Source organism: Drosophila willistoni (assembly GCF_018902025.1).
Source record: "Drosophila willistoni isolate 14030-0811.24 chromosome XL unlocalized genomic scaffold, UCI_dwil_1.1 Seg141, whole genome shotgun sequence".
NCBI classification, from domain to species: domain Eukaryota; kingdom Metazoa; phylum Arthropoda; class Insecta; order Diptera; family Drosophilidae; genus Drosophila; species Drosophila willistoni.
The window spans coordinates 5698437-5710552 of record NW_025814052.1 but is presented as its reverse complement, the minus strand read 5'-3'; the positions used below and the strand labels follow the sequence as shown (position 1 = coordinate 5710552).

The following is a 12116-nucleotide window of genomic DNA, read 5'->3' as shown; positions in this document are numbered from 1 at the left end:
ATATTTCATGTTTGAAATCTAGATAAATCACAGAATAAAGCTATAAGAACTAAGAGTTCAGTAGGCTCATACAAAGATATGTAATATTAATTTTTTCTCAAATTGTTCAATTCAATTTAAAATTGTTTATGATTTGATTTTTTACATACATTTCAATTCACCACCAACTGATGCAGACCGCATTGTAATGACTGATTTTGATTACTTTTATTTTGAAGTTTTAGTTGCATTTTTTAATAAACATTTTTCGTTTACTATCTTAGGTAATCGTCCTCAGGGCAATTCAAATGAAACATTTTTAATTATGCTATACAAATAACAGCTTTAGCTAATTGTATGTACATATATACAAATTGGAGTGAAATTTTACTTTGAACTTTTTATTAATTTTAATTTTTCTTGTGAAATATTGATATGAAGTATGATATTATTGCCTCTGCCCAAGAGTATGCAATGAAATTGCCTACCGATAGCGATTCCGATTTCCAGATATCACTTAAAACGTAAGTTTCATCACTAAGAAGTTAATTTAATGGCTTTGCTATCCTTCCAAAGTATTTATAGTTTAAATTTAGTTTGAAATTACCAATTTCAATCATTTTCATTGCAAATAATAGTAAGTTTCCATGTGAAATAATAACTTTTGCCTTTTCTACAAGTAACAGGAAAAAAATATCGAAAAAAATGTGACAATTAATAGTTTTTAGTTTTATGTCAAAGAAAAATTAACACCCAGAAATAATCTAATAGAAACACTGTAAATTAATAAATTTGTAATTGAGAAAAACATTTAATTCCGGTCACGTGAAGAGAAACGGGGGGAAATGGGGATAAATGAATAGTAGTTAATGATGACGGCACGGATAAAGGAAAACTATTATGTAAAACCCAGTGACGATCAATATTACGGTATAATTATATGTGTTGGATATAATAATCATCATCATCATCAGCATCAGCATCAGTTCAGCCCAAGCAGCAGAAAGAGCATTAAAATTAGCCTTCATAAGCCGATCCATCGACGACAATTGAATACAAAGTTCAAGCACAGGACGAAAATAATAATTGAAAAGCCATTAATCCGACAGAGTAGCAACAAGAAAAAGAATTGGAAAGAGCTCTCGAGAAGCTCTTTCCGGAGGCTCGCGAAATGTATTCGGCGGTGAAGCCCTTATCGAAATATTTACAATTCAAATCTATACGGATCTACGATGCCTGCTTCACCATCCATTCGAAATGCACCGTTGTGATTCTGTTGACTTGTTCGTTGTTGCTATCGGCGCGTCAGTATTTCGGTGATCCAATTCAATGCATTAGCGAGGAGAAGAATATCAATTATATTCAATCGTATTGCTGGACCATGGGCACATATATACTTAAGCTGGAGGATTATGGTGAAAGTGATACGTTGCAATTGCCAATCTCAATGTCTGCGGACACAACAACAACAACGACAACAACAACAACCAAATCAAGCAGATTTTCATTTCTAAGAGGAGCAAACACACGTCACTCCTATCGACGACTAATCGAACAAACTGAAGCCTATGCCCGAGCCATGACAATTGCCGAGGGTGTTGGCCCCGAAGTGCGGGGCCAAACGGAACGTGAATACTTACGTTACTATCAATGGGTCATCATATTGCTGCTATTTCAATCGTTTATTTTCTATTTCCCCTCATGTCTGTGGAAGGTATGGGAAGGACAACGTCTTAAGCAACTCTGCTCTGAGGTGGGTGAGGCTTTGCTCTCCGAGGAGACCTACAACACCCGACTGAGGCTTCTGGTCAAATATTTCACCACCGACTATGAGGATATGCATTTCTGTTACATGGCCAAATATGTCTTCTGTGAGCTGCTCAATTTTCTCATCAGTGTGAGTAGAATGAAAGCCATGAAATTAGGTATCGGTTAATGGCTTTTATTGTTGATTTACCGAAATTCTTTGTCCTTTTTTATGGTTCTAGGTTATGAATATTGTCGTCTTGGAAGTCTTTTTGAATGGATTTTGGTCAAAATATTTACATGCCATGACCACAATACCTTTTTATGATTGGGAACGCTGGAATCGTGTATCGTCTCGGGTCTTTCCCAAAATTGCCAAATGTGAGGTACTCAAATTTGGTTCAAGTGGCACTGCAAGCATTATGGATAATCTATGTATTCTACCATTGAATATACTCAATGAGAAGATATTTGTATTCCTTTGGTGTTGGTTCCTGCTGATGGCCATCATGTCGGGCCTCAATCTACTCTGTCGCCTGGCCATGATGCTGAGCAAGAGTGTGCGTGAGCAAATGATTCGCAGTCAATTGCGTTTTATGCCCAAACGGCATATCCAACGAGCTCTCAGGGATCTAACCATTGGCGATTGGTTTCTCCTAATGAAGGTCAGTGTGAATGTGAATCCGATGCTCTTTCGTGATCTGATGCAGGAGCTGTGTGAGCTGCGTACATCCTCGTCGATAAGCATACTGGAGAGTGCTGCCTAAATTAAACATCCTGACCTGATGTTCGTGTCCATCCTGTGCCCATTTTGAAGCAGTTGCTGCTGCTGCTGCTGATCATGTCGACCAATTTTTGATTGTTGTTGTCATTTTTAATACGATACAAGTGTATATACATATATATATTTTTTGTGGATGCATTTTTGTATAATACATAAATGAAATATATTGTCGCAACAATGCAAACATATTCTCTGTTAGCCATTCAAATCAACTGAGCATTGTATCATCGTTTGATTGGGTTTCAAATTAGTTAAAGTCATTCAAAACTATAAAGAATAATCGTTGGGGATAAACCAAAAGCATATAAAACCAACCTGATTAACGATCTCAACATTTTAAACCTTTTTGCAAGATAGACAGGATATCAATATCTGAACACTACATTTGTTATTTACAACCACCAAAAAGAAAGTAGGTCATGGCGAGAAGTTTTTAGTGAGTGGGAAAATATGCTTTATGTTCTAATAAACTTTTAATAACATTTCAATTGGATTGAATTGTGATTGGATTTATGTTCTTATAAAGCTTTAAATCGATCCTAAGGCATTTTCTCTTGTGTGGATTGAGCTAGTTTTCGATGATAGCTCTTTGCCATTTTAGTTGGCATTGTTATGCCCACTAACTAAAGTTAGTTGCGGCCATAATTTCGTCATATGTTAGTAGTCTCTTTGCCTTATTCTTTGGGACCTCCCGCGTGTTGCTCAAAGTGTTTTTGATCATTGTTTTGCGCACGTTAACGAGCGAATGTAACTTGCTTTTTTTGGTTGTATCCAAATGAAACTCAGTCACAACACAGACACACACACACACACACAGTCTTACGAATAAATGTAAATATTATTCAGAAGTCATTCGTGTGGCTTATACAGGGTACTCTTGTTGGGGGTATGCACACTTTATGTTGTTAGTGTTGAAATTTAAGTGGGTGTAAACTAAAATGGGTAACTAAAGAGTCGAGCAAACGGTTAACTGTTGATGATTACATTTTTAATCGATGCGGCTAAGGCTAAGAGACGTTGATGGGGGTTGGGCAGGGTGCGGGGGCGGGGGTGTTCAGCAGGTAACGGTTGTTGTTGTTGTTGTTGTTGGCTGGTTTGTTGATGGGCTTGTTGGAGTTGTTGTTAGTGTCGACGGTTGGCTGGTTAGTTGGCTAAAAGGTGCGGCCGGTGTCTTTCTTTAGCTTTAGGTTACATCTATTTCTATTTTGAATTTTGTTTGTATTGTTTTCATGGTGTTTTGTGTTTTGGTTTTTATTTATTTATTTTTTTTTCTCTCGGTTTTTGGGTTTTGATTTTGGTTTTTTTTTTTTTGGATTTTGGTTGGGTCTGTGCTTAGTCGGTTAGTCGTGTGACAACCGAGAAGCCATCGTGTTGTGGCTGTTTGTGTCTGCAAAATCGGTTTCCTTTTTTTTGCTTTTTGTTTTGTTGTCTTCCCTCGCTTTTTAATTTTGTTGATTCTCGCTGTGGCATTCAATTAAAACGCGTACGTGCCGCGACAGCGGATTTGCATAAAAAAAGAAGAAGAACAAAACAAAATAATAATAAAAAATTTAATATAAATACATTGCAATTGCAATTTGTTGTCATCGTTGAGAGGCGGTTTTTTCGAGTCGATTGGGTATTTTTCAGACACTTTAAGTATGAGTAATATGAAAATTTGAAGAGTCTTTTGCTAGCCCACCAATCTTTACAAACAAAAACATATACACCTCCACGCACTTACACTCCCACACACACACACACACACACGCTAGATAGAGAAGTCTCTCGATATGATACGGTACGCTAGAACAGCGACCAACACCTCGTGTAGGCATATTGATAAAAGAAATAACCCACAAAAGTGTAAAACAGTAACATGGGACTACAGTGGTTCGAAAACAAATTCTTAAGTCGGTAAACATTTATTAAATAAAAATCAATTGAAACTATAGTAGGCTTAAAGTATTTTAGTTAAATTTTTAAAAGAGACTTTAAGTAACATTAATTGTTCCCTTTCTTAACTTCTTCTTTGAGTTAAAGAGAATTATAATTGATAATAGTTTGCATTTGAATCTTGGAATTTATCAAGGGAGTAGCCAGAATTCAATAAGGGGGCAGCCTTTTTGGAAACAAGATTTCTGAATTCCTCAACCAAAGGTAAAATAAAACTGAAATGAATTTGTTTTATAAATGAATTTATAAAACAAAAACTTAAGAAATTTTGTTCTTCAACCATCTGGAATTTATTCCAATTAAATCATGTCAAATATCTTATATGACATCATATGTTTTTCTGGAAATTTCGAATATCCTATAGCGAATTGTGAATTGTTTTATAATCATATCCAAGTTATTTTAAAATTAACACACGAACACTTTAAATATTTTTGAGTTATTGGCAGGGGTAAGAAGCTTACCCCTTTAATTTGGATTCTGGCAACGCTCTTGCAAAGTTAGATAAGCAAATTTTGATACGGCGAACATCCTTTTAAAAAAGGATTTCCAAACTGTGTTAAGCTGTTTATATTTTATTTAATTTACCACAAAATCTTTTGCTCAACACTTTCGTATGCCATTGTGTCACTGTGCAGGCTAGAAGCCCTCTAAAACAACAACGTGGCCATAAAAAAAAACCACAAAAACAACAACCAAAACCAAAAAGCAAAATAAAACAACAACAGCGATTACGACAACAACTCAATTCAGTTTGTTGTTGCTGTTGTTGCCGTTGCTGCTGCTGCTGCTGACACTGGCGCCTCGGTGTTTAGTTGCGCTCTTCAGAGCGTTTTAGTTGGTTGTCGCCGTTGCGGTTGCCAGTGGGGCCGCCTGCTGAGTGCGGAAATTCTTGTATATACGTCCAATACATATAGGTACATATAGTTATAGGTACATATAGGTCGTAAAATATATATACAGATCGTTCCCGCAGCCACACCCCCTCTACTAACGTTCAGTAGGTCGACACTATATTGATTGTGTTAACGTTTATTGGTTACCATTTTGCATTTGCGATAAGAAGAAACCATTTGAAATTTTTGTTGCAATTTGGCCAATATTTTATTCTTCGGTTTTCTTACTCTTTGTTTTCCAGTGTTATGTGAAGATTATAAAGAAGAACAAAATAACAAACAAGCAAAATAAAACAAAACAAAACTAAAGTGTAATTATTGTGTTTTTTTTCTTAAGTGTTTGCGTGTGTACGTGTGTTTGTTTATATATAACATATTCAGTCATGGCTGGCGATGCGGAGCATAAGAGGGGCTATCGCACCATATTTCGCAGCATCTCACAGGTGTTCTATGCCAATGCCAAAAGTACAAACAATCCAAGCCATAATGTGAACATCAGCAATACAATAAATAATAATAACAACAACAACAATAATGGCAGCCAATGCCAATTATCGTCATCATCATCATCATCATCAGCGCCAGCATCGGCAACATCATCATCGGCAACATTTGATATACCAGCAACATCACAAATATCAACAACACCAACAACAACAACAACACCTGTGCAATTGGATAATATAAATAATTTAAAAAATACTGGAATAACGGTAACATTAATATCAGTCACAAAACCAAATGCAACACCAACAATTGTCACAACAACACCAACATCAAAGGATCTTACACCATCTCCATCTCTTTCCATCTCTTCGGCGGATGTTGAGAGTAAAAATGTTGCCAAACTTCGTGCCAGCTCAATGCAGAATCTGAGCCTCGGCATGGCACTTCATAATGGCCAAACTAATCTAAGGGTAAGTTACATTTTTTCTTATCCTTTAACCAAAAACAAACAATTTTCTTTAAAAAGGACCAATCGGCAACTCTGCAAAAGTTGCAAATGGTTGCCACTGTTAACACGCTTTACATTTGTTGGTTTAACAGAACAATGTTAAAGCTCCCTACTGAATAGTCTGTTAATTTTAAATTTGCATTCATTGAGAAAATTGCACAATTTACTCAAGAAATGTTCTCCAAGTCGTTTAATGGAGTCGAAAATATTTTCAAAGGACGTTCAAGTATTACGTAAATTTGTAAAAGATGTTTTCCCCATGTCTTAAAGAACTTTAAACTTAAAAGACCTTAAATATAACCCTCTTCAGGCCAATTATTGCCTGAAAGACTTTATCAGAATTATAACACATTAAAGTCATAAAATATAAACATATGTATTTATGAAGCACCCAATTTAAGAATTAATCGGTAACTATGTTTAAGTGTCGTCTCCATGGGGTAACTCGTGGCTTTTGGTTCTTTGAACTGAAATCTTTCAACAAACAAAATATATTTAGAGGAATTGCCAAAGATTTTAAAAATTAGATACTAACCATTCGCTTCTCTTACAAAGACGAAAGATTTCACCACAAATTGGTTTCGCTTCTAAACTGGTTTTGTTGTTTCGTTAATACAATATTGTTGAATGTGTTTTATTAAGGCCATTGTTTTCTTAAAAGAAAGAAATACAAATAAATTTGCATAGCTCATTGTGTAAAAGTTGGTATGTAGGAACACCTACCTTAGCTTCTCTCCATATAACGTATTTGTATGTGTGTATGAGTGAAAGTGATTTGTAGCTATACCTAATGAAATATTTGTCATATGTATATTGATTTCTTAGTTTGAAATTGTAGTTTCAATTGTCTTCCAAATGTCTTAAGCTATTACACATAGACTCTGCTATAGAGTATTGTTGTAGCATAGAGTTTTAATAAGTATTTCTTAAAAATTTCAACTTCAAATTAGTTTAAAACATGAGTAATAATAAAACAATATGCACATCTATTGCAAAAGGGTCCAACAACAACAACAACAGTGGCAGTCAACCGAGCACAGAGGATTTCATTGTGTGCTCATTCCCTCCATAGACCTCCGCCTTCCCCGCCCATTAATCTTTTGGCCCTCCCATTCACCACACACCGTCATGTGCACTGATGCAATGGCATAAAGTGCATTGCGCATGCTTCTTGCACATTGCGTGTTTCGCTTGTTGCACCCTTTCAAATGTGGTTGGGTATACTCATTTTGGTTTTCATTAAGCTTTTAGATCAAAAAAAAAAAAAATAGTCGGGATCAAACAGGTATACCCAAGAGACTTACCTATGTATATAGTAAATTCTTTATTGGTTTTTGCTATCTTTCGGATTGATATCAAACCTTTGGTTTGGCAGCTCGAGGTCGATAACATATGTGTGTAAGGATATAATTTCAAATGCCGTTTTTTCCATGAAATCCCAGGGAATTACAAGTTTTTTGTTAACAAACTTTATACGCTTGATGGAATACAGATCAAATTCTTTTACTATGGACCTACTTAGATAACTTTGAGCCATAAACAGAAACCCTTCTGTTCGGTCTTATGCCAATCAATTCCATAAATATTTGCAAGGGTATACAAATTGTCGTTCAATTTGCTTAATTTCTGCAAATTCGGCCCTGTGAAGTTTCTTTTTGATTCGTCTTGTCGCATTAAGTTTGTCGTGTGACTAATCGTTGTGCACGCGTTTTGAGTGCGGCTTAGGCGCGATTTTTCGCCTTGGCAAATCAAAAGGCAAAAAGTAGGTTAAAATTGCCGCCCGCAATTGGATTACACACATATTTGCTTCTCTCTTACTGTCCGTCTATATCTCAGTCTCTCTTATTCCATCTTTCTATCTTGGCATGGCTTGGGGATTGACTTTATTTTTTTTTATCAGTTGTTCGTAGGTTCGTTGACTTGACGTTTTGTGTAAAAACAATTTTGTCATCAAAATGCACACATACACACACACACAAACACTTAGTTACTCAGTTGCATACAATCGTATGCATTATTCCCATTTCAGTTGCCATGATTAGACCGACAACAGCAACAAGAAAATTTCTCTTTTCTTGTGTTTTTCTTCTTCTGTCGACAATTTTCTTTACTAATGCACCGCAAAGTAGCCAACTGATTGACTCTTGAGTTGACATCAAGTGTGTGTGTGTGTGTGTGTGTTTATTAACCACTTGAAAATTATTTCAAGTTGACATAAAATATGTTCCTCTATATACCAATAGAGATTCCAAGTTATTTCAAAAATTCTTTTGAATAAATTCTCTAACCATTACCTTTCTTTTGATTTCTTTGCTATGATTTTGTGTTTAATTTAGTCAAACTTAAAAACATTTAGAAATAACACCATGAATCATAAGTATAATCAATTGACAAAAAAAAGCTATTAATTTCTTCACAATTTACTTTGAAACTGCTGTTGCTTTTGGTTAATTAACAAAAAAAAGGGCAAGAGCCATTTATTTAAGGCTGATCTTTGAATACCCTTTAAATTTGAAGAAAGATCCATTGAAAAGAACCAATCAAATCCACTTTATATAGTTTATAGTATATAGTTTTTTGATCGTTAATGATTTGATATACGAATATCGGCGTATAAGCCAAAAATTACAACCGAAAATGTTGAATTGAAATAATTTACAAGGCAACTAAGATGAATTATCAAGAATTATTTGAATATATAATAGAATTGACTACAAATGAACCAAGCAATTCTGATAACTTCTCTTTTGGGACTTTATTCCCAACTAAAACTGAAAGTCTTATTAATATTTGCCATATTTTGCAAGTGCAACACACACACACACACACACACACACACACAGAAAACTAAAGTTGCATGCATTTGTTCAGTGATGTATCTGTTGGATACATTTGATCGGACTCTCTGTTCGACTGCCTGCCAGCCGCTATATTCTTTGCCACCAACAACAATTGCGTTCATTGTGCTTAATTAATTTAGTTCAAAGATCAAGCGACCAAGCGAGATGCCAACAGAGAGAGAGGGAGAGAGAGAGAGAGAGAGGGAGAGGGAGAAGAAGAAGATGAAAAAAGAAACCAACACCCCGACATATTAATCCAAAACCGAAGGCAAAAGCACAAACAGAACGCGAAAAGCAAATGCAATGCGTTTTGTTTCCGCCCCCCTCAGCAATTGCATTCCGTATCTTTTCGCCCCTTCCCCACGCCATTTCAAACTCACTTTTTTTTCTCAACCCTGTCCAAAATGGCAGCTGCATTTCATTTGGCCACTGAAGAGAGTCTTCTCTGTTCTCTGAACCGATCTACCAGATATTTATGTCGATTTACGAATTGATATCAGTCAGAGTTGCATTTCCCCCTATCATTTAAATTTAACTAATTTAAATTGCCAACTGCCACCATTTGATATGTTTAGCATAAAAAGCGTCTTTTCTCACTGCCACGCCCCAGAATTAGCCCGGCACCCGTCAACTGTAGAGAAACTGGGAGACAGAGAGAGAGAGAGAGAGAGAGAGGGAGAGAGAGAGAGAAAGACCTATTTACAGCCACATGTTGCCCATGTTACGATTGCATATTGATGTGCTTCTGGGCTTTTGCTTGTCTGCGCCTCCCACCGCATCACCCCTCATTCTATAATGATCTTTTGCCTACACTATGCAACAAATTTAAGAAAATTGACAATAAAATATCGAAATGGGAATTAAAATACTTGCCTTTGATATGCTCCATCATCAGTGATCACTTGTAAGCAGTTCTCTCGTTGTGTTGGACAGTGTACTTTTCATGGGGGTGACAGAGACCGCGCGTCCCAGTCCGGCACAGCCCGGCCCGGCCCGGCCTGGCCTGGCTCCGGGTCGGCACAAGCGACGTTTGCGTCGACAGCGGGAATACACCGACCAACCGACCGACCGACCGAGCGAACCACCCAAGAATGGAAAAACATTCGCCAGCATCTTGAGTTCAATTTCAGTTGATGTTCTGTTAAATTGACGAACGTGTCGCGTTCGGTGGCTGGCGCTTTCGACTTCGAAGCGAAACGACAAAAAATTATTTAAAAATATAAAACCATTGAGCTGGGCTTATCAGCAAACAAATAATTACAAAATATATTGTTAAGCCATTTGTTTTGTTCTGTGTTTTTTTGCGCATTGTTGTTGTTTTTTTTCTTAGTTTCGAAAGTTATTTCAATTTACTTGGAAACCAAAAAAAAAAGTGTATGCAGTCTATATAATTATATGATGTATTCGTGTGGTATGTGTTATGCAAAGACTGATAGCACTCGACTTGGGGAAAAATTATTATCGAAAGTCAAACCTCGTTCCAAGTGTCTCATTTCGTGTAAAATATGAATAATCAGTCTTTCCTTTAGTACTTTGGCGTCTGATGATTCATTACCACTTGATGGGTATTTTTCAAATCAATTGACAATGAGATTAGACTGAATCAAAAGCGTTTTGCTACAAAAACACATGCCTCAAAGGCGTAAGTCTAGCTCATGCCTCATTCTAAGCTTGAGCCATGCCTAAAAGTAGGCAAAATTTGGATTAACAAAAAACCAAACTCAAAATTGGGTAAATATTTTGGAATGCAATAAAATGAATGAGTAAAGTTGTCAAAAAAAAAAATTGTTAGTGCTAGAAAGAAGATAAACTGTAATAAAATTACATCTATGGGTAAAACAAGTTTTGGAAATAATTTAAATAGCAATTTCCGTTTTCATCCAAAGAATGAAAAGTTGCAAACTATTGACCTTAGCCTTGTTTTTGGAGAGACTTGTCTGAAGCCAAGTTTAATCTCCAACCGCCATAAATTAAGTAAATTATATACATAGATCATGCAGTGGCCAATCAAGCTCACAATTTTAGTAAGGAAAATTTGTTATTTTTATTTAAAAAATTAGAACACTTTCAAAGGTTTAATCCCGTTTTATGGGGAAAGTTTTATCTCAATTCACCCCCAAGGATCCACCAGTGGATTACGTAATCTAATGGCTCCAAAATTTTCTGATATTTTCTGAATTTGAATTGTAATTTTAAAAAACCAAAAACCAAAAACTTAGTTTTTCATTAAAAGCATATAGTTTCCAATCAATATTTCATTGCTTTCCGAATGCCAATTTTTGCTTTGGTGTTTTATAGAAATCTCAGTAGCTGATGCCAGAATCAATTTTAGTTCAGTTGTCTCGAAACAGAGAAATATTCAGTTGTTGTTTATTGCTCAATAGTTTTTGATCTATTTTGTTTTCCTCGCAAAATTTCTACAATAATTCTGAAAAAAGTTGACAACTTTTCTAAAAAATGGAGCACAATAAAAAAGTACTAATTGCTGAACTGAAGGAAGTCTATACCATCTTAACGGATTCGGGCTTATTGACCATTAAGAAATTGAGAGATTTGATGGTCGAGTTGGGTCATCCAGTCACCGAGATTGAACTTAAGGAAATGATCAATGCTGTTGATGAGAATGGCCAATTGCAGAACAATGGGCAATTCCAAATCGATTTCAATAGTTTCTGTCGTGTGATGCTAATGGCCGAACGTGAGGAACAGCTAAAGAAGTTTGTCAAAATTTTCGATAAGGATAAGGATGGTTGTTTGAATAAAGAGGAACTGCGTCAGGCTCTGACGAGGACTCTAGGCGAGGAGATAGATGTGGCCATTATTAATGAAATGATGAAAGAGGCCGATACCGATGGAGATGGACGTTTGAGCTATGATGAGTTGCTACGCATGTTTAGCAAATATAGTACAATCTAAAAGAGATGGCAAAAAGAGAGAAAGAGAGAGTGAACCCAAGAGTTGCTCTCTTCGCCTAAATGTAT

At 36.0% G+C, this 12116-nt stretch overlaps 3 protein-coding genes and 1 long non-coding RNA gene across 4 annotated transcripts; 3 read left to right on the top strand and 1 right to left on the bottom strand.

The window, feature by feature from the left end:
• Window positions 1–706: 706 nt before the first annotated feature.
• Window positions 707–2594, top strand: LOC6648701 (innexin inx5). The gene is made up of 2 exons (XM_002071484.4): window positions 707–1876; window positions 1968–2594. Exons 1-2 carry the CDS (start codon window positions 1151–1153, stop codon window positions 2490–2492), a joined length of 1251 nt encoding a protein of 416 aa, XP_002071520.2. The 5' UTR covers window positions 707–1150; the 3' UTR covers window positions 2493–2594.
• Window positions 2595–5723: 3129 nt separating this feature from the next.
• LOC124460426 (TBC1 domain family member 5 homolog B-like) lies at window positions 5724–6411 on the top strand. Its single transcript, XM_047011152.1, has 2 exons — window positions 5724–6257; window positions 6388–6411. Exons 1-2 carry the CDS (start codon window positions 5724–5726, stop codon window positions 6409–6411), a joined length of 558 nt encoding a protein of 185 aa, XP_046867108.1.
• A 244-nt stretch (window positions 6412–6655) lies between these two features.
• LOC111519266 lies at window positions 6656–7084 on the bottom strand. The gene is made up of 3 exons (XR_002724295.1): window positions 7019–7084; window positions 6831–6948; window positions 6656–6769 (listed from the first exon to the last, which is right to left on the bottom strand). It is a non-coding gene; the product is annotated as an uncharacterized LOC111519266 (long non-coding RNA).
• A 4508-nt stretch (window positions 7085–11592) lies between these two features.
• On the top strand, window positions 11593–12051 carry LOC6648700 (calmodulin-3). Its single transcript, XM_002071483.3, has one exon. The coding sequence runs from the start codon at window positions 11593–11595 to the stop codon at window positions 12049–12051; it is 459 nt and encodes a 152-aa protein (XP_002071519.1).
• Window positions 12052–12116: the final 65 nt, after the last annotated feature.